At 53.7% G+C, this 24,750-nt stretch overlaps 1 protein-coding gene across 9 annotated transcripts in view; it reads right to left on the bottom strand.

Annotated features, from left to right (window-relative positions):
• The window catches only part of GREB1 (growth regulating estrogen receptor binding 1), a 135,508-nt gene that overhangs the window by 48,607 nt on the left and 62,151 nt on the right, over positions 1 to 24,750 (bottom strand). For all 9 annotated transcript variants that reach the window (XM_047782632.1, XM_047782633.1, XM_047782630.1 and 6 more), the window contains 6 exons: positions 21,678 to 21,834; positions 15,821 to 15,940; positions 13,097 to 13,273; positions 6,249 to 6,431; positions 4,423 to 4,566; positions 2,941 to 3,069 (listed from right to left, as the gene is read on the bottom strand). In XM_047782632.1, the coding sequence (XP_047638588.1) occupies positions 2,941 to 3,069; positions 4,423 to 4,566; positions 6,249 to 6,431; positions 13,097 to 13,273; positions 15,821 to 15,940; positions 21,678 to 21,834 (910 nt within the window). The remainder of the gene's footprint in view (positions 1 to 2,940; positions 3,070 to 4,422; positions 4,567 to 6,248; positions 6,432 to 13,096; positions 13,274 to 15,820; positions 15,941 to 21,677; positions 21,835 to 24,750) is intronic.

The raw sequence follows: 24,750 nt of genomic DNA on the forward strand, positions 1-24,750 counted from the left end.
CTGAACAGAACCGGCAGGAGCTTGGTCAAAGGGTCTGCTCCTGGGTGCCCTTCAACCCACAGAAGCAGACTTATGGAAAGGAAAGAACACACATCATTCACAAGCTGAGGTTTGCAGTTTGCGAAGTATTGCTTTCCAGTCTCATTAAAGTCGTCCCAAACTGCCTTCCCATCTTCTTTAGACAGACTGAAAGGGAAGGAAGTGAATACAAAGTTAAAAACATGAAGCGCTTTGTTTATAAAGCGCTTCCAAACAGGTGGGCTTCTGTTATCTTCGCTCCGTTTCCAATCACAGCTTCGCCTCTGCAAACACCAGTCCTCGCAAAAGACTAAGGCGCCGGCTCCTCGAAAACCACATTCAACAACCGAATCAGGGATGCTGATGGGATTAGGCTTCGGTGTTAAGGGTGGAAGACCTTCTCCCTTGGGGATGTAACCCCAAGTGCCTCTAAGTGGATTCGAAGCTTGTGGCCTCTCCCCAAAGGATGTCACCACGGGCTGCCCCTGTGGACCCCGTGTTTCTGGCCACATGGCCTGAGGGTGGGGATGGGGGATGCTACGTGGCACTTGGGGTGAGACAGGTCTTCGTCACGTAGCCCACTCACTGCAGGCACCGCGCACCCTGACCCCCGACCTGGCACAACCAAAAAAGCATCCTGCACAATGCCAGATCTGAGCTTAAAATCTTAAAATCGATTCCAGCTCTTCCCAGAGCAGGCCCGAGACACAGATGCCCCACTGAGTGGCATCCATCCAGCCCACTGGGCCAGGGTCCACCAAGCACGTGCCTCCCAGGGCAGACGACACCTCAGTCCCCAGGGACTTCACCGCCCGACAGACACAAAAAGCAGAGGAAGCTGACACCTGAGGGTCCCCAGGAGGGAGCCTTCCTGCAGGGAGGAGGTGACACCTGAGCCAAGCTCTGAAAGGCAGGTGTCACAGGGAGCGGGAAGGACTCTTCAAGGGCACAGATGTGTGACCAGGACATACTGTCCAACGCAGCCTGGGCACGAGTTCTCATGCAGAAAGAGTGGGGAATGAGTGAGGTTTAAAAGGTTGGTTGGGGCCAGATTCCAGGGTGTTCGAGCCCCGCACTGGGGAACTGGGGGCTCTCACCAACCTCATAGGGCCTGGGCCGAGGGAGGCCCTCCTTCCCTGCCGTCTGGGGTGAAGGCTGGACATGCCCAGACCTCAGCACAGGGAGGGGAGGCCTCGCGCCACCATCCGCAGAGGCCCAGTCCTTGGCCATGTGGCCGCCCTCAATTTAACGCCCAGTGGAGAAGAAACAGCCATGGGAGGAACCGTGGTGCCTGCCTTGGGCTCCCCGCGCTGGGGAGGCCACAGGCTGACCTCGGACTCCACAAGAGAAAACTAATTCAGACTGGAAAGTCTCCGATCCGACTCAGAAAAGACACGGTTCCCTCAGTTGAGAGGGAGACAGTTCTCCCACCAGCCATGTCACCAGCCGTGTCACGGAAGCAGGGAAGCCGGCAAGCCAGGCCTGGCTGCCTCTCTGGGCTACACTTTCCTTTTCTGGCTTTTTTTTTTTTTTTTTTTGCTTTTCCTTTTTGTCTTTAGGGCCGTGCCCAAAGCATATAGAAGTTCCCAGGCTAGGAACTGAATTGGAGATGCAGCTGCCGGCCTACACCACAGCTACACCAACACGGGATCCAAACCGAGGCTGCGACTTAACACCGCAGCTCACGCCAACACAAGATCCCTGACCCACTGAGCAAGGCCAGGGATTGAACCCGCGTCCTCTTGGATACTAGTCGGATTCATTTCCGCTGCGCCGTAGTGTGAGCTCCTCCTTTTCTGTTAAAGACACTGGACCAGATGGTTTCAAGGACCAGAGTGGGTCCTAACACTCCCTTTAGCTGAGTGTGTGTAGGAGGCAGGACAGAGGTAAGACTAGCCTATAAATGGCTCCAGGGGAGCACGGAGGGAGCGCACGGAACCCAGAGTCTGAGAGCGGGGTCTCCAGGCTGCTCTGCCTCTCACTTTTCCTCCACCCGTCCCGGCCTCGCCTTTCTTACTTGGACCTCACTTCCTCATCCTTCATCCTCACTTCCTCCCAAACCATCTCTACTAAAGGCTTCCCCAACTGTAAGCTGCGGCGCAACTGTCACCTCCTCCAGGAAGCCCTCCCTGAAGAGACCGGCTAATGATGGTGCCAAGGCAGGTGGCAATAACGGTGCCCTTTAGAGAGCTTCCAGACATATTTCCATATAGCGCCTCCGAATCGCCTCAACTGCCCTCAATGAGCGAACATTTTTAGCCAGAAGACTTGGCCAAGATCCCTCAACTAGTAAGAGACAGAGTGGGGAGTTTCTGCTGTGGCTCAGAGGCTTAAGAACCCAGCAGAGTGTCCATGAGGATGCAGCTCGATCCCTGGCCTCACTCAGTGCATTAAGGATCTGGCGTGGCTGTGGCTGTGGTGTAGGCCGGCAGCTGCAGCTCTGATTTGACCTCTAGCCTGGGAACTTCCATATGCTGCAGGTGCAACCATAGAAAGAAAGAAAAAAAAATAGCAGAGGGAGACAGAGGTGCGTTCTGAATTCTTATTGATCTGATTCGGGAGCCCATGTTCTTCCCACGACACCCTGTTGCCCCCATTTCTCCAGAACCCTATAGCCCACCCCCCGATGGGCCCACAGTGTGACAGGCCACCCGCCCATAAGAGGTTCCCACGGCATCTTGGCACACACCCCATCCCCCAATTCAGGGGCTACAGTCATGGCCCGCCCCCCGCACCCCCAGAGCCTGGGCACAGCCCCATGGACGCAGGAGGAGCCTGCTGACCTGGGGCCTGACTCTCATTCATCCTCATTCATTCCAAGCCCCCTGACTCCACGAGGCCCAGCACCACGGCTCTCATGCCAACCCCCCACCACCCTGGCCCAGAGCCAGGCCAGGCCCCGGACAGGACGGGCAGGGCTACCTAAGGCCGAGGGACGCGGCACGGCGGACAGATGGGTCTTCACCGGCGGCTGGTGCTTTGGCGAGTCTTTGCCGTTGAAAACAGCCGGACCCACTGCTGCGGTCAGTGCGGGGTGGTCAGAGGCTGGTCCTGACAGCGGAGGAAAGAGGGGAGACAGCAGGACGCCCCGTGAGCCCAGCCAGCAGGAAATGCCTCTTCCTGCATTGTTACAAGTCAGCTGTTCACTGATGCGTCCCGTCGGGGGTCAGAACTCCTGACAGTGATTCTGCAGCCCTGAGAAAGCCCAGACACATGGACACGCGCGCACACACACACACACACACACACACACACACACACACACACACACACACTCTCCTGCTCATGCTCCACTGAGCACTCCTGGCAAAAGAAGGCCCAGGGGATGTGAGCGGCCAGTGGCCCCCTGGATTCCGTGAGCGCCCCTGCAACAGCTCCACCTTCCCTCCAGCTTCTCGCTCACCCTCTCGAGTTCAGGGTCATGTCAAAGATGCTTAGGTCGGGTTTGCAGTTGCCCAGGTCCCGGCTGCCCATGGGGCCTGCGGTTCCCCGGGCCCAAGCAGAATTCCCGTCTAAGTCGCCCACGTCAGCCAGAATGGTCTGGAAGGTGCTCCAGAGTCCAGAATGTTTCCCAGGGGGAGGCAGCCTGGTGAGAGGGACTAGGGGCTGGTTCTGAAGCCAGAGGACCTGGGCTGAGTCCCAGACCTGCCGCTTCCTCTCCGCCTAACCTGCCTTAACTTACACAACCTCCCTCCGCGGCACCCGTCAATGGTCTCAGCTAGAAAACAAGGGGAATATTCGAGCCGCCGTGAGAAGGATGGGAGTTCATAGAAGCAAAGCATATAGCACACCCTGGCAGGTTGTAACCACTAAGTATTTGCTATTGCTTCACACTCAGCAAGAGCGCATCTTACTTAATTCTTACCATCGCCCTGCAAGTTAGACAGAAAAGATTTTCTCCAACTGTACGGATGAGGACATGGAGACTCAAAGAGTTCAAATGAGGTGCCCCACGTCACGGGGCTAGGAGGTAGCAGCGCTGGAACTCAGACCCAGGGGATCTGACGGCAAAAACCATGGTCCCCCTGCTGCCAAGGTGTGTCAGGTCCCAGGTGGCCGGGGCTCCGTGAGGACAACAGCAGGTACCCCGTGGAAGCGGGGGCAAGGTGCCTCTGGAGGAGAGCCCAGCCCAGGGGCAGCCTCTTCGCTCTGGAGGATGAGCCTCGAGGCAAGGGCCCGGGTCCCCCCACCCCCACAGACCCCCTGGGCAGGAGGATGACAATGTCTCGCCCCCCCAGAGCCCTCAGGAAGGAGGGTGCCATTGGGCTTATCGGGTCTGGTCAGCATGACAGACACCAAGGACGTGAACCAGAAACGCCTGCCCACAAACCCTAAAGCCCCCAAGATCCGTCAGGGACACGAAAACCCACTCCTGGCACCTCGAGCGCTGTCCCATCGCCTCACCTGCTTGCAGTGCTCCCAGCGGGATGCTCGGGTTCACCCCAGGACCAGGTTCGCTGGGAAAGGGAGCTGGCGGCCCTGCGCTCTCCAGCGGCAGGAACAGAGAGCTGGAGCCCGCACCAGCGGGCATCTGTCGGCTTCTGAATTCTGCGGGGAAGATGCACACGTGACAACCAGCTCCCTGCTCCTCCCTACAGTAGGAGATGACTTCCTGGACCGACCTATCCTGCAGGAGGGCCAGGTGCAGAGATAACCGCAACGGTGCCAACACCATCCCGGCCTCTGCTGCCATAGAGCCTCGGCTCGGTGCCAAGGGCAGGGGATCCGTCTAAGGGACAGCTCTGATCGCCAGGAGCGGGAGCCACAGTGACCCCTTGCGGAAAAGAGAAAAACATGCGATACAAAGGAGACTCCCATCGCCGCCCTTCAGGTCCAAGGGAAGAACGGTGCGTTACTCAAAGGTAAAGGAACAGCTGATACCATCCTCCGTCCCCAAGCCACGCTCTGCCGGGAAGATTAACTCCCAGCGAGGTACCTAACCTGAGAGGTGCTTGGTCACAGCAAGGGATCAAGGGCCCTTACCGGGTCTCACCAGGAGAAGAGGCACTGCCTCCCCAGGACCTGGACAACGACAGGCACGTATGAAGTCGGAACTCAAGAAATATCTACTGGGCAATGTAGGAAAAGGAGAGAGAGGAGTTCCCATCGTGGCTCAGAGGAAACGCATCTGACTAGTGTCCATGAGGACGCAGGTTCGATCCTCGGCCTCCCTCAGTGGGTTAAGGATCCAATGTTGCCGTAAGCTGTGGTGTAGGTCGCAGACCTGGCTCAGATCCCATGTTGCTATTGCTGTGGCATAGGCTGGAAGCTACAGCTCTGATTCGACCCCTAGCCTGGGAACTTTCATAGGCCACAGGTGCGGCCCTAAAAAAAAAAAACAAAACAAAACAAAAAAAGGAGAGGGAAAGGAACAGGACAAGGGTGGAACACTCGGAGCCAGCCCTTCCTGAAGCTGGATATTCACAGAAGCTGGCTGGGAGATTCCAGGTGACCAGAGTGAACCAATGCAGACCAGTGAGTGACAACAGGCTGGCTCTCCTGGTCACCTTGCTGAGAACCCTTTGAGGACATGTCCCTCCGCAGCTGGTTGAGTGAGGGTATCTGGGCCTGGAAAACCCAATCCCTCCCCTCTGTGCTCATTGCCGCCTGCAGCCAGGAGGATACAGGAGACAGAGAGGGTGAGGTGCAGCCCTTTCCTAAAGCTGAAGTCCACTCACTTCTTCAAGGACCAGCGCCGGGGAGCTGGTTGTTCTGTTCATGGGTCACTGGTTTCGGGGGCAGAGGGTCGTGTTTGAGCTGAGCTTTCTCGAAGTCAGGGTTTCTCAGCTTTGGCCCCACTGACACTGGCTGCACAAGCCTTGCTGGGGGCTGCCCCGGGCACCGTGGGATGCTGAGCAGCTCGTCTGGCTTCCACCCACGAGATGCCAGCAGCCCTCTGCAGTCAGGAAGCTCAAAGGTGTCTCTAGCCATCGCTAAGTGTCTTTTGGGGAACAAAGCCACCCCCTGCTGCGAACCTTGCCCCAAATACTTGCCACAAGAAGGCACAGCAGCGCACGGTGTGGCCCTCTGCCGGCTCTGAAAGCTCCCATACAACGAGGCTGAGCCTATAAACTCGATGTCCCTGGTGCAAAGCCTCCTTTTAACCTGACAGAGCGGCCGGTGGGCCTGAAATCCAGCCCGCTGCAGAGCAGTCTCAGCCCAGAGTCGCGACGACAGGCCGCTGGCTCGCCTGGAGCAGACCGTCCGGCCCCCACCCCTGGACCACTCACCTGAGCCTTTCCAGCAAATGAGAGGCCCTTTGGTCAGAGCGCCTTGTGCGTTGCGGATCAGGTAGTACTTCAAGTGTTTCTGCTTCTTGGGCTGGGTGGTCAGCTTCAGATTTATGTGATTGGAAAACTCCGTGAAGTAGCAGAAGCCCTTCTTGCCACAGCCGACACAATTCCCAGAGAAACCTGGAGCAGGAAAAAAACGTGACCGTCCCCAACCTCACATGGAGGTCACTGCATTCATGCCACCAACCAGAGAAAGGCCACGGGGCAAAGTCCCTGTCACCCTGTGCTGGTCCAGGGTCCAGATGACCTTGACTCGAAAAGGAGGCCCAAGAAGGCTGGGCTGCAGACACATGGGCCCAGCCAAGGGTGGATGGGCACTGAACTTGCTTAGGGGAATTTTGTTTTTTTTTAAAGTCACACCTGCGGCATATGGAAGTTTCCAGGCTAGGGGTCAAATCGGGGCTGTAGCATAGGTTGCAAACACGGCTTGGATCTGGCGTTGCTGTGGCTGTAGTGCAGGCCAGCAGCTGAAGCTCTCATTTGACCCCCAGCTCTGGAACTTCCATGTGCCGCAGGCTCAGCTCTTAAAAAAAAAAAAAAAAAAAAAAAGGAATCTGACTGCCACGGCTTGGGTCCCTGCAGAGGTGCAGGTTTGATCCCCGGCCCAGCACAGTGGGTTAAAGGAATTGGCATTGCTGTAACTGTGGTGAGGATTGCAGCTGCCAATCAGATTCAGTCCCTGGCCCAGGAACTTCTGAATGCCGCAGCCCTAAAAATAAAAAAATAAAAAAAGTGAATGTTTAGGATTTCTGTATGGCTTTTTTTTTTTTTTTTTCTTTTTAGGGCTGCACTCAAAGCATATGGAAGTTCCCAGGCTAGGGGTCAAATCGGAGCTGCAGCTGCCGGCCACCACCACAGCCACAGCAACGCTGGATCTGAGCCACATCTGCAACCTACACCACAGCTCACAGCAACGCCGGATCCTAACCCACTGAGCGAAACCAGGGATCGAACTCAGGTCCTCAAGGACACTAGTCAGACTCATTCCTGTTGAACCACCATGGGAACTCCCTTGTTTTCTAATTGTATAATCTCATGTTTTTATTTATTCCTTTGTCTGCAATCTGGGAACCTTGAGATAAACAGCTCAACTGCCATCTAAGAATGAGCCCTGGGAAACCTTCCAAGCTCCCTGGAAGGGATTCTGACCCTGAGTGTTGAAAAGGTGACCAACAAGAAACAGAACTGCAAGACCAAGGATGCACAGAGCCTTTCGCCAAGGCCAGTCAGTGCTGCCATCGCATTCCAGAAACCTCCAAATAGCTTACAGGCTTCTGTCCCACGAGAAATATGGGCTGAGGGGCCACGGCTCCATTCCAGAAGCAGGGGTGGGAGCCACAGACCATTTCTTATGGTTCAGAAATGAAGACAGAAACCCTGCCGCCTTCCAGGGAGAGGTTCAGGCAGACCTCATTCTATTGTGCTTCACTTTACTGTGCTTTGCAGATACTGCATTAAAAAAAAAAAAATTTCAAGGGTGACCTCAAGAAAGTCTATCAGCACCATTTTTCCAACAGCTTGGGCCCACTTGCTGTCTCTATGTCACATTTGGATCATTTTCATGATATTTCAAGTCCTCCACCAGCAAAAAGATTATGATGTGCCGAAGACTCAGGTGATGGCTAGCATTTTTTAGCAATAAAGTAGTTTTTAATTGTTAGGTACACTGGTTTTTTAGACAAATGCTGTTCCCCCACTTCACAGACTACAGTATAATGTAAGCATCGCTTATAGGCACCGGGAACCCAAAATATCCATGCAACTTGCTCTACTGCCATATTAGCTTTATTGCAGTGGTCTGGATCAGAACCCACATCTCTGATGTGTGCGTATATTTAGGGAGCTAGGAAACAGACTGCTCTCCTGCCCTGGCAAAAACCTCCTGGCCAGGAGAACCAGCTGCTTTCCTAAAAGGTGTTCTGGGGCCACAGGAGGCCAACCAAGAAAACCACAGGATGGTTTATCCACCTGCCTCAGGGAAGCAGGGGAAATGGTTTAAACCACTCCAGCTGAGGGTCTGCAATAATTCTCTCTCTCTCCCTCTTTTTTTTTGTTTTGTTTTTGTTTTTTTGTTTTTTTAGGGCCATACCTGCAACGTATGGAAATTCCCAGGCTAGGGGTCGAATTGGAGCTTCAGCTGCCAGCCTACACCACAGCCACACCACGTGGGATCCAATCGCATCTGTGACCTACACCGCAGCTCATGGCAACACCAGATCCTTAACCCACGGAGAGGCCAGGTGTCAAACCCTCCCTCGTCCTCATGGATACCAGTTGGGTCCATTACCACTGAGCCACAACAGGAATTTTCTTTTCTTTTTTCTTTTTTTTTTTTTTTTTGGTAATTCTCATTTTTCGAGACATTGTTCAAAAGGCAAGACAACTCTCCAGGAGGAAGAATAAAATAGGCCACGCCCCTTGGAAATCTACCTTAGGACCTAGGAGTCTAGAATAATCTCTTTAGAAGACAGGCCAAAAAAGCCTGGGATACAGCCTGAATCCTCAAATTCCTGCCTGGCACAAGTACTCTGAGTGAGAGAAATCATTCCTTCGGTGGAGTGTTCTGCAAAAACGAAGCTCTCATGACCACACATAGAGGCGCTGGGACTTGCCCGTACGTCTGGTCCTGCTGCGTCCAGCAGGTGCAGCAAGCACAGGTTCAGTGAGCACGTCCCGGAGGAGGCCCGCCTGGAGGTGCCGGCTGCAGAGCCAGGTCCTCCTTTCTGGGCAAAGGAGAGCACCTGTCCCCTCTCTCCACCCCCATGACTGTGGTGGAGCCCACAGACCCGGAAATCAGAGGGACCTGGGTTCAGATCCTGCCTGGTTAGTTAAGTGACTCTGGGCGGGTTAATTAACAACACCGATTTTTGCACTTCTCAGCTGGAAACAGGGTGACAGGGACCCTCCAGTGCTCAACTGACCTCATGCCAGGCCTGTGCCAATGCTTCACATTATTAATGCCCTCATTTTAACCTCACGAAGCCCTGTAAAGAATTCGCAGTGGGGGCCCCAGTGTACAGAGGAGGAAATCAAGGCAGAGAGAGGAAGTGACTGGCCTAGAGCTTCGCGGAGAAGGTGCCCGAGGTGGGCCTGAACCCTCTGCCAGGCTTCCTCCCCTCAAAGTCCATCCTGTGGAAGCACTAAGAGAGTGGGTGCCCACTACGTGTCTAGCACACAGTAGGTGCTCAGTAAGTATAACTCGCCTTCCTCTCCCTGGGATAGGCGGGGCTGGGCCAGAGAGCAGAGTGCATGGGGGTCAGGAGACCCAAGCCCGACCCTACACAGCCCCTCATGGCACTGGGGGTAAGAGCAGGGCCAGATATCTGGGCTCCAATTCAGGACCTGCCCCTTAGCTGGTCAGCTCACCTCTCTGCGCCTGTTTCTTCATATCTAATTGCTAGTTAATAACACACCCACGTCCCTCGCTCACTTCATTTTATTTATTTACTTATTTATTTAGGGCCGCATCCGCAGCATATGGAGGTTCCCAGGCTAGCGGTCAAATAGGAGCTGCAGGTGGCAGCCTACACCACAGCCACAGCAACTTGGGATCCTAGCTGCGTCTGGGACCTACACTACAGCTCACAGTAACACCGGATCCTTGACCCACTGAGTGAGGTCAAGGATCGAACCTGCATCCTCATGGATACGAGTTGGGTTCATTACCCCTGAGCTACAGTAGGAACTCTGATTTTTTAAATGAGAACAGTTTCTGGCATATGCGATAAGGGCTCAGTAAAGGAGCTGCTTTTAGGTTCATGTGCTGCATTTCTTGGTCTCCAACTGGTGAAATGGACCCAACTCCCATCGCCACATCCTCAGAGAAACTGTCCACCCCCCCAGGAGTGGGTGTGTCCTTGGGGGTCCCCGAAGCCCCTTAAGCCCTGGGTGGGAGCCTGCAGTACAGACACCTTGACCTCTGTGGTCGTGGGAGCAGATCTCCGAGCTGAGTCCTGGTTGGCTGGTGTCCTCCTCCAGGCTCTGAGACCCCAGGAAGGCCCACGTTCCACTTGGCTTTGGGGCCCTGGGCTGAACTTGGGGCCCACCTTCAGTTTGGGGTCACACATCCCATAAATGCTTAATTATCTGCCTGCTGGTTGAACAAAGAACTTGTTTAATCCCATCTCAGAATGAACACTCCAGGAGTTCCCGTTGTGACGCAGCAGAAACAAATCCGACCAGGAACCCTGAGGTTATGGGTTCGATCCCTGACCTCGCTCAGTGGGTTAAACATCTGGCATTGCCGTGAGCTGTGGTGAAGGTCACAGATGTGGCTCGGATCTGGCACGGCTGTGGCTACGGTATAGGCTGGCAGTTGTAGCTCCAATTCAACCCCTAGCCTGGGAATCTCCATATGCCGCAGGTACAGCCATAAAAAGCAAAAAAAAAAAAAAACAAAAACAAACAAAAAAACATTCCAGGTAGATGTTTTCTTCTCCTCTGTCTTAGCTGTCAGCCAATTTCAATGAATTCCTAACAAAAAATTGACAACACACACCTAGATTTTCATCTTTCCGCTTTCTCTGCCCAATCCCTCAGTGGATTCGAAATCACTACAATAGCACTCCCTTCATTATAAATTAAGGGGGGGGGCCTAAAGCTGTGGCTCCCCCAAGATGCTCCCAGCCTCCACTTTATAGGCCACTAAAAAGCCCTGAGCCGCCGCCGCCCCCCGAGGGCTGAGGGCCACCTTGTCCTGAGCAGCCATCAGGGTTAATTGCAGGGACCCTAAACAGTGCTAAGTGTGTAAGCTGAGAGCATAACGTTATTTTAAAAGAGGAAAGCATGGGTTATGACCAAGCAGCCCTTGTTACCCACCCCCAATGGCTTTTTGGCAAGCAATTAACAAAGACCCACTTCCTCTCGGGCTCCCCGCCCGAGGGCTGATACTGTTCCGGGGCTGGTGGTGAATGAGCTGAAAGATGCTTGTCTCCACATGAAGACACAGAGCCTCCAAGATTTATCACCCTCGCGATGCCTTTACAGTCACAAAGGGGAGGAAGGCAGGCAACCCCCCACCCCACCCCCACCCCACCCCCGGCCCCCCACCCCCACCCCCGCAGCCACCGCCAGATCAAACGCTAACCAAGTCACCAGGCTGTCCTCCCGAGCAGCCTTGATAACCAAATTAAATCAGAGACACCATGACTCCGTGAGCTTCCTTGGCAGAGCAAATCTTCTGGATTATCCTTGCTGTCAAGAACTAGTTACAATAAGCCCATGGACCTGCCCTAAGAGAGGAAGGGCCAAAACATTTTCTCCCCCCGGTCACTGCCGCGGAGCCTCCAGTTAGCACCGGCCTGCCGTGTTTCAGCGTAGGGCCCCAGTCCTTCCTCTGCCACCCACCCTGCCCCAGGGGAAGGAAGCGTTTCTTCTTCTTTCTGGGCCAGCCCTTGCCCTATCCTCCTCCAACTTCCGCCTCAGATATAAAGTATCCTCCATAAATATTTGTTGAGATGCATTTACCTACCCAGCTTTGGGGACCGTATCCAGCATTAAAATGAGGCTTAAAAATCCGTGCACATGGAAAGCACAGAAGAACCTGGGGCCCTGGGTTTAACCTTGACGTTTTTCCCATAAATGCTCACAATCTCGATTTGCCGTGAGGGTTATGGCTGAGGCCACGTGTGAAAAAGGTCACCACCCACCCTTCCACCTGCCCAGCTCTCCTGTGTGCGAGGTGCCAGGCCAGGCGAGGGGCCATGGGGATGGCATCTGCCCTCGCTATGGACGAGGACACTGAGGCCCGGGCCCACGGCCACCTGTGGTCAGACAGGTTCGCTGGGCTCTCCGTCCAAACCTCACACCACCCCTGTTTCTGCTCCACTGATGGAGGAGTGTGCTGAGCACAGGGCCAGGCACACAGGAGGAGCTCAATAAATTCTGAACACACGGGGGGCTTGGCCTCAACTCTGCACAGAAGCTGGGGCCTCCGTGCGCCGGCGGTATTTCAAAAGATCAAGGCCGAAGCTGCCCTGTGCTGAGCTTGATCAGGATACAGGACCATGGAGCGTGGTAGTTAAAGGGTCCAGTCTGGAGCCAGGAAGACCTGGGTTTGAATCCCAGTCCTGTTCCTTTACCTGCACACCTTTGGGCGAGTTCATGAACAGGCCCACCTGCAAAGCCAGGATGGGAACGAGCTGCTGGGGAGAGGCGCGAGGGGAAGCAAAGGAGGGGACCGTGGAGGGTGGCCAGCGGCCACTCAGGATGACACGCTGGAGGCAGGTGCACACACTCGGCCTTGTTCTCTTCCTGCTTCATGTCCGCTGTGTCTTGGACAGGTTTGGATCTCACTCCTGGCACAGGCGGGCACTTAGGAAAGGTCAGATGAAGACACGTACCAACGGCATCAGGACTAACTGATGGGCTTTCCAAGGAAGGTGGTCACCTTTCAAAGTAACTCGCATGTGCGTTCCCTTCCACAAAGAAACCGTGCACGGGAGCTCCCTTCGTGGCTCAGTGGTTAACAAATCCGACTAGGAACGATGAGGTTGCGGGTTCGATTCCTGGCCTCGCTCAGTGGGCTCGGATCCAGCGTTGCTGTGGCTGTGGTGTAGGCCAGCAGCTACAGCTCTGATTTGACTCCCAGCCTGGGAACCTCCATATGCCACAGGAGCAGCCCTAAAAAGACACAAAAAAAAAAGAAAAAGAAACTGTCCACAGAGAGATGAATAAACGCTGACGAAGAGACCCGAAGGCGGCCTGTTCCCCAGGGGGACCGAGGGCCCTCCCTGTCCCCACCCACCCCATGGCCAGAGCCACAGACAGAACAGAGGGGGACTTACCCAGAAGGGCATTGTGGCCATTGTCATCGGGCAGGAACCTCTTGTCGACGGCACACACCAGGAGGTGGTCCGGCAGGCTGGGGGACTTGGCCCCCACGAGGAGGAAGCCCGCGGGGACGTCGATGGCCTCGCTGGAGATGGAGACCAGACGCAGGTCCTTCCCCGCCTGGCAGAACCCTGGGAAGAAGGGACAGGCTTCACACACGCCGCCCAGCCAGCGGATGCCGCAAAGCCAGGCTCCGCGCAGGTGCCAAAGCGCAGAGAACCGTCTGGATCTCATCAGCAGCCACGCTGACCTCGGGACCCGGCTGGCTTTGAAATTAACTCTGAGAGATAAGACAATGACCCGTGAGTCATGACACTTAACCACATGCTGTTCATAGGACGATCTGTGTCTGCATATAATGCACATTAATGCTCACATGAAGCTCAACAGGAAAAGAGCAGACGATAATGGCAAATTAAAATGTACATGAGGAATTCCCGTGGTGGCACAGCGGAAACGAATCTGACTACTATCCATGAGGACGCAGGTTCGATCCCTGGTCTCACTCGGTGGGTTAAGGATCCGGCGTTGCCGTGAGCTGTGGTGTAGGTCCCAGACGTGGCTCGGATCCCGAGGTGCTGTGGCTGTGGTACAGACCAGCGGCTACAGCTCCAATTCTACCCCTAGCCTGGGAACTTCCCTATGTCTCAAGTGTGGCCCCAAAAAGACCAAAAAAAAAAAAAGTATATGAGAAAGGTCCATAAGGACAGTAATTGATGGCTTTTACCCCTGTATTTTGCAGGCAGACTTTCACTCCATATTCTTGAACTTTGTGTATTTTAGAGCTTTTAAATATATTTTCCATCTAAAGAGTACGCGCCCAGAATAAGTGCGGAAAAGGAAGAAGAGGGACACAGGTGAGACTGATTCGGATGGGCGCGTCCTGGGCTCTCTCGCCCCGACGGCGCGGTCGGCTGATCCCCTGTGCTTTTTCCACCTTCCTTCCTCGACAGGATGCCAAAGCATCAACGTGGACCCTGAGATCCCGAGGCCCTCCCTGCAAAACGCTGCGCTACTTCAAGCAGATTCTCCTCCTGCGCATCCACTGTACTATTTCCAGCGCTGGCTCCGAGTCTGCCCATCTGCCCCCCCCCCCCCCGGGCAAAGGCAGGACCAGGGCACCCAGTGGGGCAGCAGCAGCAGGCAGGATAAGCTCTCATGGGGTCACCTACAGGGAAGTGTTCCTGCCCCCAGTTTGAAGACATGGAAATCAAGGCTCAGAGAGGTTAAGCCATTGACTCGAAGCTGCTGAGAGGTGAGCCAGGAGGGAGCCAGGTCTGACCCTCAGGCTTGGGGTGCTTCCCCTGCGCCGTCTTGGGGAAGTTAAGCGAATCCCTGAGGTCGAGGTGAAGTGGCCGGCAGGTCTCCGCCTGGGCCCCTCGTGGTCTGCACAGCAGCCTCTTCCTTCCGAAGAGCTGGCGTCTGGAGTTTGCTGTGGTCACTGGGACATGCTTTCAAAATCATGGTGATGACGCTGGAGTGTTTGCCACTGTCTATTTCATCGGGCGGCCTGGGAACACCCGGACACCTGCAGACACCCCTCATGAAGAGCCACCGTACTGGTTTCCTTTCCCCTGGAGGGGCAGCCCCAGTGATGGCTGATTCCATTCCAGCCATCATTCACAAGGTCAAGTCCAGGCCCCCACGCAGGGCGCATGCAGCCTCCACAGCCCATCTCATCACCTCTCCAAACCCTGCCCTTGCCAACCCTCAGGCCCCTACCCACATAAAGTGCTGGCAGATGGGCCATGTGCTCATGCCTCTAAGCCTCTGCATACGCCGTTCCTCTGTCTGGAATGTCCTGCTTCCCCCAAGCCTCTCTCTCAGTCTCCTGGCCAACTCCTACTGATCCTCCAAAGCCCAAATAAAAAGGACCAACTTCTCTAGGAAGCTGTCCCCAAACCCTCTACCTGCATCTGGAGCCTTTCTTGTGCTCCCACGCACACCTACTCACCCTCCCTGCCTCCTCCCAGCCCTTCCTACATCGTGCGCTGAGCATCTGCTTACCCATACAGCTTTGCTAACCGGGAGCTCTTGGACCTGTTATCTCCGTATTTCCAGAGCGGGGGCTCGATAATTATCTTAATCAGTAAACTAAGTAGTGACCCCTCTTGACTGGGGTGGCGACAGGACAGATGAACTTGCGCCCCCTCCCAGAGGCGGTCCAGCGAGGGAGGGGCCGAGCCAGGAGTGTACCAGTTCCTCCAAGGGCAGGGCCCAAGCTCCCATCCCCCGACAAAGGTGCCACCCCACCCGGCATCTCCAAGCCTCGGACCCTCAACAGCAAAGTAAGAAGAATGTTCCTGACTTTACAGGGCTCCTGGGATACTGTCTACCTGCTTTGGCAACAGCCAAGCACCCACGAGTGTGAAAGATGATTCCTACCCATTGATTCTGAGTCAAGGGCTCGGTGCCAGCCCATCCGAGTAGGGATGTTCTAGCTTTCAAAGAGCCGATGGGAAAAAAACAAGGTTTTGGATCAGAATCCATTGATAAGGATGAGGCTCTTCACTGAGGGCTGTGAGCCTGACAGAGCTACACGAGGTGTAGCCAGTGCTGCGGGGATGGGAGGGCATGCCTGGCCACGACCCGTGGGGACAGGGGCACAGCTCACACCTCGGGGGCACAGGACCGGTGTGTCCCCCCCCCCACCCCCCACAGCCCGGCTGGCATCTCACCATCCGTGGTGCAGCTTCCTTCAGGTGGGGGGTGCAGCTGGTAGGGATTTGGGGTACAGCTCTGTTCCAGAGCCCCTTCTCCCTCCTCTTCCTCTTCCTCATTGTCCACTCGGCCGCCACCTAGACGTGGGGAAGGGGAGCAATGAGCAAGGCAGAAGGAACCCATGGTAAGTCTCAGCCGGTTAGAAATTAACCCGTCTTCACAAACACGCCACTGGGGTCCCGAATTAGCACCCTTTGTCACAAGGGGGGAAAGCTGAGGCCCACTCAGGCTGGACGACTTTCCCAAGGTCACAGACTCGGCCTCCAAGTCTGGCCTCGTGACTTCAAATTCAGGTTCACGGCCCCTCCCATCCCCCACGGCTGCACACATCTGCACAGGCAGCAGGGTTCAGCACAGATGCAGCTGGTGGCAAGGGCTGAGCATGAAGCCTGCACACAGTAGGTGCTCCAAAAATATCTGTGTGAAAAGAGCCACAAGGTAACACAGGGACCATTTTACAGGTAAGAAAACCGAGGTCCAGAGAGATCCGGTGATTCCACGGCTCTTCCACCAGCCCCTAAGCAGGACAGCCAGCACATTTCCAGTTAGGTCTGATGCCCAAACTGCCACACTAGCCACCAACTGCATCGCCTGGTTTAGAACCCAAGACACAGTGTGAACTGCCTGGACACACAGGCGAGAGGGTTAAATTTATATGCTGTTATTTATCCCCAAGGGGAACACAGATGTACATATTACTAGGAATACAAACACACCTGAATTTATTGTCCACCCTACTTTAAAAAAAAAAAAAAAAAAAAAGAAGCCATTCCGGAAAAGGTTCAGGCCCTCCGAACGAATTGAGGCAACTTATTAAAAGAGTGAAACAGTATTTTGGGAGGAAAGACAAATGTGGGACCAGCCAGGAGAGCCAGGAATTGACCAGGGAGACCCCACGGCTCCCGATGCGTGAGCTCCGTTGTCTGGGCAATGAAACAGCCTCAGTCTGCCTCCCCCGCCTCCCTCTCCACACCCCCCTCCCAGCTCCTGGCTCCCGGCGGGCGATCGGGGCCCCTGCCCTTAGCTGAGTCTTCAAACTGGGCACCCAGCAGAGCGCCTTGCACAGCGGATGCGCTCAGAAACCAGCGCCCGGCTGGTCGGAGCACAGTTACACCGTATCTACCCAGCCTGCTAGAGGAAGAGGCTTTCACACCAATGAATTTTCAAACTCCTCTAACTTCCTTTTTTTTTTTTCTCTTTTGGCTGCCCCAAGGCATATGAGGTTCGCTGGCCAGGGATGAGATCCAAGCTGCAGTCGTGACCTAACCTGCAGCTGTAGCAACGCCGGATCCTTAACCCACTGTGCCGGGCGGGGATGGAACCTGTGTCCCAGCACTCCTGAGACGCCGTCTATCCCACTGCGCCACAGCGGGAACTCCTCTTTTATGTGGTTAAAAAAAAGTCTTTCTCAACTTGTCTGTCTTTAAATGTCATCTAATAAATAGCATCCAGATTTCTGTGAGCAAAATTAGGTCGTCACAAGCATCCTTAGATAAGCTAGGCCAGGAGATGGCTGCTTCTTCCTTTTTTTGTTTCTCTGTCTCCTTCTTTAGGGCTGCCTCTTGGCTGCCATGTCTCCCACGTGTATCTCACATGGCTCTCACACCCTCCATCCATCCAGTGGGCGACGTGGTTTTCAGCGAATGATAAAATCACAGGCAGCAGAAAGAGCTCGACCAGGAATCTGGGAACTCGAGTTTCAGCCCTTGGGTCTCCATTGTTTGTGTGGCCACAGGAAAGTTACTTAACCTCTCTGTGTGCCGGACCCTGCATCTTCAAAATGAGGCGGGTGTGGAAAGTCACTTTGAGCTGTGCCCGTCTATGCAAGGAAATATGGCCCTCAGAGTTACACAGAACATTCCAGACGTGATTTAATCAGCATGAGACACTGGGAACACAACCTCATGGGGGCCATCATTTTATTTATTTATTTAAAAATTTTTTTTTTTGCTTTTTAAGGCCACACCCGCGGCACATGGACGTTCCCAGGCTAGGGGTCTAATCGGAGCTGTAGATGCCAGCCTATGCCACAGCCAGAGCAACGACAGATCCAAGCCAAGTCTGTGACCTACATACACCACAGCTCACAGCAACACCAGATGTTTAACCCACTGAGCGAGGCCAGGGACTGAACCCGCAACCTCATGGTTCCTAGTCGGATTCATCTCCATTGCGCCACAACGGGAACTCCTGGCCATCATTTTAAAGGTGCCATTTTAAAGGGACAAGAGGCTGAAGAAAGCGAACATTTCAGGCCAGCCCAGGCCTGTGACCTTGGGAAGGTCACAGCAGGAAATGAACAAGAATCCCTAGTGTCTCCATCCCTCCGACTCTAGAGGACACAGAGGTGGCAAGGAGACTGTAAAAAGATGACCCAGGAAGATCACCAAGGCAGAGGGATCAACTCCAGAGCCTCCTTCAGATGCCTCCTTCCTGCCATTAAGTGCAGGCACGGAGTGGGTTTAGCAGGAGGCAGAGGGTCAGGCCCAGCCCCCTGGTGCCGGCAGTGTAGCTGACTGAGGCCGCCACGGGGCTCCGACTGTCTGGGAGCCGCCTGTGCAGTGGGTGGCCTAGGAGGCACGGCTACAAAATCGAGATCCTGTCTGCGAGCCAGAGACCTCCCCCCGCCCCCCCGGCAGGGGGTGCTCAGGGCGGATGCAAAGCCCCAACAACTAGAGTGAGAAGCGGGGAGAAAGCCGGGCTGGTGGAGCTCTGAGCGCGAAGATGCTGCACATGATGCTGATAATTCCAAACGAAGAGGAATTCAGACTCTGAGAAAGAAGGAAGGAGGTAGGTCTTCAGCCCCCGCAAGTCAAAGAAAGGGCTCAAAATCCAGTCGCTCAGAAAGCAGGATTAAAGGTCAAAGGTCTCCATCAGACATTCCCGGGCCTTTGATGGAATCATCAACTGGAAACAAGCCTGAGGACACCTCCGACCCGGGGGTAGCCCAAACCCGGCTGTTTGGCAAGATCTCCTGGCAGGACGAGCGCTTCCAAATGGCCTTAGACGAAAGCGGCTGGACTGGGAGCCAAGGCGCTGAAGACAAAAGCACAGGAACCCAGGGGCTCGGGGCAGCGCTTCGCCCCGCAGAGGGTGCGGTGGTCGTTTCAACGTGTGAATGTTTGCTCTCTTTCCACGAGGAGAAACTGTACGACATTCTGAATGAGTGGCATCGCAGGAATTTATCTCCATTTTGTGTAATTAATAAAAACGTATCCCCAAAGGCTGGGGTTGCTTTGGTTGGGTTTGGGTGGCCTTCTTTAAAATAAAATAAAACACCATGTAAAAGGGTCCCGCCAAGAAGGAACCCCTCACCCAGACACAAAGGAACAAGGGCCCACCGGACAGCCCGCACAAATACCGAAAGTGCTAACAGATCGAGAGCTGTTTGCTACCCCCGGACCCAGCTCCTCAGCGCCATCCTGCATGTTACTGCCTAAGGAAGGACAGCAAGAGGGAAGGACAGACAGAAAAAAACACGTCCTCTGCACCCAATTTTATGAGGCAGAAGCCAGGGGCTCAAGCTGAGTGCTTGGCTGATGGTGACATGTGGCAAAGGTACATAAGCCTCCCCCAGCCTCCTTTCAGCACCAGAGGAATAAAACCTCTGCGGGTTTCTCTCTGCTCTTCGCCAGACAAATGGAAACACCACAGGGAGGGCCCGCTCTGGTTTTCAGACCAACATGAGGGCTAAAAACACCCAGCCGACGGCTGGCAGGGAGCCTTGCACTCAACATGGGAGGTACCAGCCCCGTCAGCCTCCGGGCTGTGCCTGCAAAGCTCCACGGGATGAGGGCCTCCCGGGAAAGGTGGTGCCTGCGCAGCTTTGCCACCAGGAAAAGCTGACGGGGAACTCCCAGGGCTTTCTCCCCCAGCCCCAGAGGAACAGCCTCCAGAACTTCCCAACCCGTCTTCTTCCATCTTCTCGAATCACCGGATTCAATTAGCTGGTGGAGGTGAACGCACTAGGCAGATTGTAAGGTACCATTCGAATGAACTATGGAGTTCCCGTCGTGGTTCGTGTTAACGAACCCCACCAGCATTCATGAGGACGCAGGTTCGATCCCTGGCCTCACTCAGTGGGTTAAGGATCCGGCGTTGCCGTGAGCTATGGTGTAGGTTGCAGATGTGGCTCAGATCCCGCGTTGCTGTGGCTGTGGTGTAGGCCAGCGGCTCTAGCTCCAATTCGCCCCTAGCCTGGGAACTTTCATATGCCTCGGGTGCAGCCCTAAAAAGACCAAAAAAAAAAAAAAGTACTAAACTATGCATCCTTATTAGCACTGTGAATTCATCATTAGCAACAAGCTTTTCAATACTATCACAAGTTTAAGGGAGTTCCTGTCATGGTGCAGTGGAAACGAATCTAACAAGCATCCATGAGGACACAGGTTCTATCCCTGGCCTTGCTCAGTGCGTTAAGGACCTGGGGTTGCCGTGAGCTGTGGTGTAGGTCACAGAATCAGCTTGGATCTGGCGTTGCTGCGGCTGTGGTGTAGGCCGGCAGCTGCAGCGCTGATTAGACCCCTAGCCTGGGAACCTCCATATGCCACAGGTATGGCCCTAAAAAGCAAAAAATTAAAAAATTAAAAAAAAAAGACGTTTAAAGATGCCCATTTTGATGTGTATTTCACAAAAGTTTTTCAGCTAGCCCAAAACGCAGTCCATAAACAATCCCCCAGTTATTATTCAAACTCCCCCACGTCACAGCAACGCTTCCTCTGCCAGAGACCATGGGTTTCTCGCTGTGAAAAAGCGAAGAGGTCTTGCTTCTCCTCGTTCAGGCTTTTGACCACCATCCAGTGTGCGCTCAGACCCAGATCCAGCTCCTTACTGGCCAAGGGCCTTACGGGTTGCTATCTGCAAGGTTAATTCTGTAAGGACGTTCTAACGAGTGACACGAGGCATGCCTCCCTTCTGGAATAAGCAACTGTGGCTATTGCACAGGGACCTCTGTGCCCCACCCTCCCTCATGTGCAGCCATCCCCACGCCCAGCCCCACACACTCACACGTGCCCGGCGACAAATACACACATCGTGACCCCAAAGTGCAGGACCCGGCGGACTGCCCGCTTTATTCATTATTAGTACATTGTCGGATTCAACCCCAGCCCTCTCTCACTTCAAAAAGCTAAGTGAAGTCTGCGGGGGACGCCACGCCAACGACACACTGACAAAGAGGACTTCCTCAGCAGGGACTCTCACGCTCTGGACGGCTGTGGGTGGCTTCGGATAGGAAAACACACAGCGACAAACAATCCAAACTACAGATGGAAAACAATAACCAGTTTATGCCCCAGATAATTAAGTAAATCCTGAAAGTGACACCCCCCCCCCACTCCGCCCCGTGTTTGAAGATAATTTATTCCTGGAACACAGGAAACTCATAAGGGTAGGTTCTCAGTTATCAACAGCGTCTAGAGGGCTCTCTGACTGCGATCACAGTATCTGCGCTCCTTGGCAAAGATCTGGCCAGGAGTCCCAAAGAGAAAAAAATACAGCAGGGTCCAAAGCAGGTTGAAATGTCTTCTTCATCCAGGCGAGACCATCACACCTTTTAATAGGAGTATAAATACCAACCAGTGCATACATCTAACCCGGTCCTCGCTCCTTCTGCTATTTGTCCATCTCTTTCTCCCTTGCCACTTTATGGCTGAACCTTATTTTGGCTTTTAGCCTCGTAAGAATGCCTGTGCAGCTTTCTAATAATTCTGTCCGGCCAGATTCAACAGTTTCTCCCCAGAGCAGAGGAGGAAAGTTTTGAGTTGCATCGCGAACATTCCTGCACACAAAGAAAGGCACGACCGCATCGCCTACCTTCTAGGGCAGAGAGCTGCTGCTCGGCTTCCAGGTACAACTGGGAGAAGACAGGCCTGGGTACCAGGCTGTTGGAGCGCAGGGAGGCCTCGATGGAGTTGTGCAAAACCTCCTCGAACCGTGTGGTCTTCAGCTGGCCGGCGTACGAGTTGCCCATCTTCAAAAGAGACGAAGGAGGCCGCTGTTTAACACGGCATTTCAGCGTCGGTTCAAAAGCCTGACCCTGAGCCTGAAGCCCCACGGTAGAAGGAAACCCAGCTGGGACAAGGAGGGGAGGGCCGCGTCTCCCCCCCCCCCCCCCACCAGCCCCGGGGGAGGAGAGGGCGGCTCTTGGCTGCGGCTACTGCGGGCAATTACAGGAGGTTATCGAGGGAACAGCCTCCTCTCATTCAGCAACGGCAGCGTCTCCCGCCTGGGAGACGGGCTTAGTGGTCTGCAGACCCCGGCTTTTCCCTGCCAGGTGATCCTGCTTTGGGGGACCCTCCAGACCCAGGATGCTTTATTCCCCTGGACGCGCCGCAGAACAGCGCTGAGCCACATGTTACGAGAGGGCAGCGGACAATGCACTGATCTGTGACAACCAGCCACCACCCCCGCCGCCTCCCAACTTCAGGATGATGGGATGTGGCCTCCGCTCCCCTTCCCGGGAGGAAGGCTAACAGATTTCCCATCCGTGCCTTCTCTGCTAAAAGACCTTATGAACACTCTCTCTTTAAAGTGTGTTTTAGTTCATTATGTTTCCAATATGCAGGCAATGCAGAATCGCACCTGGAAATGACAGAAGAGGGTGGAAAAACAGCAAGAAAATCACTATGTCTCCATCCTCCCAGATACCACTGGGATTTTTTTTTTTTTTTTTTTTTTGGCAGCAATTTAAGAGCTAATTCACATACCACAGCATTCACCCCCCCTTAATGGGTACAATGCGAAGGGTTTCTTTGGTTTTTGTTTTCCGGATATTCACACTGCGCTGCAGCCATCACACCGTTGAGTTTAGAACGCTGTCATCCCCCCCAAAAGAAACCTCCTACCCTTTAGCTGTCACCCCCAAGTCTCCCATCCTCTGGCCCCAAGCAGCCACAAAGGCACTTTGTGTGCAGACACACACGAAGGGCATCGCACAGATGTGGCCCTTTGTGAGCAGCTTGCCCGCAAACACAAGGTCGTCACCGTTCCTCTGCCCTGAGCTCCCGTCAGTCCTCCCTTCCCTCTGTCAGACTGTGATGTACTCATTTCTTGTTCCATTTACTACCTTCGAACTACATGCAATATTATGAAAGGATATATTCCAATAAAATCGAAATTACTAAATACAAGATAAAGCCCAATTAAGCATAAAAACATGGAGTCAGTCAACCACTCATCTCATCTCCCTTTTTTTTTTTTTTTTGGTATAGGGTGCTTTACAACCATATGTTTTTAAATTATAGTAGATTTACAGCGTTGTGCCAATTTCTACTGTGCAGCATAGTGACCCAGTCATCCATATATATGAATATACATTCTTTTTCTCCTACGATCTTCTATCATGTTCGACCCCCAGAGACTGGATCCAGTTCCCCGTGCTGGACAGCAGGACCTTACTGCTTATCCTTCTAAATGACGTATTCTTTCTCGACTTATTTCTCCTGGGGCTAGGAGGGAGCTCGGGGGCTGCATCACTCTAGGATACAATCTATGCTTCTGCTCTTTCCATCTGATATAAACATTCACCCAATCCTCTTATAAATGCTGTTGGAACCATTTTAACGGCGGCATGACAGTCCATTCCGTGCAGGTTCAGATGTTTGCTCAGTGTTGTGGGATCAGATATACAGTGAAATTGCTCTATTTAGTCCTTCCCAAGAACTGGCATTTAAATTTATATCTTTCCTAATGTTTTGTTTATTTTCTATTTCGTTGTGGTTTTTTTTCCTTTTTTTTTTTTGGCTATATCTCCCTCTTTCTGTTTCCTTTTGGCTTAATTTGTTGTACTTTTTCCAAACTTTTTTTTTTTGCCTTTTTTTGCCATTTCTTGGGCCACTCTCACGGCATATGGAGGCTCCCAGGCTAGGGGTCGAATCGGAGCTGTAGCCACTGGCCTACGCCAGAGCCACAGCAACGCGGGATCCGAGCTGCGTCTGCAACCTACACCACAGCTCACGGCAACGCTGGATTGTTAACCCACTGAGCAAGGCCAGGGGTCGAACCCGCAACCTCATGGTTCCCAGTCGGATTCGTTAACCACTGCGCCATGACGGGAACTCCACTTTTTCCAAAGTTAAAATGACTTCATCGTCACCTTTACTTTCCATCTTCCTCCTTTAATAACGATGATATTTCAGGCCATTGATCTTCCCCTGGGTGCCTCTTCGGCTGTGGCACCTGGGTTTAGTGTAAAATGTTCCCCTTTTCACCTCCTTTTAGGCAGCTTATAACCTCCCTTTTGATGCCTTTTTTGATCCAATAATTGTCCAGGAATGCAGGTTTCCTTTCTAAATAATCGAAATTTGGGGGGAAAGGGGTTTTGCTTTATATGATTTATTTCTCCTTTTATCGGATCATCACCACCACCATGGCCTTTAAAAACTCTGCTTTTAAAATTTAAGGGTTTCTTTTTGACAGGTGCCGGGTGGGTTTTCAGAAATACGCTATCATCTGAGAAAAGAGTCAAATAAACTCCTGCCATGGGATGAAAGGAGATGACGCGATTCTTCTACATGATCGTATATTTCATGTCGCCTAGACTGGTGCTTTTCAAAGCGGCATTTTACTTTAGAAACAGCACAGCAGGAGCTCCTGCTGTGGCACAACAGGATCGGTGGCGTTTCCGGAGCGCTGGGACGCCGGTTCAATCCCCAGCCCGGCACCGTGGGTTAAGGATCTGGCGTTGCCACAGCTGTGGCTTAGGTCTCAACTGTGGCTTGGATCTGATCCTTGGCCCTGGACCCCATATGCCACAGAGGCAGCCAAAAAAGAGAAAAAAAAAAAATAGCACAAGATGCCAGCCCTGGTAAGGCTATAAGACGGGAGCTTCCTGCTTCCTCACAGGGACGGAGGCCCAGTCACACTAGATGGGGGATTGGCACCAGCC

The sequence above is a fragment of the Phacochoerus africanus genome, chromosome 5 (genome assembly GCF_016906955.1).
Source record: "Phacochoerus africanus isolate WHEZ1 chromosome 5, ROS_Pafr_v1, whole genome shotgun sequence".
Lineage (NCBI taxonomy): Eukaryota > Metazoa > Chordata > Mammalia > Artiodactyla > Suidae > Phacochoerus > Phacochoerus africanus.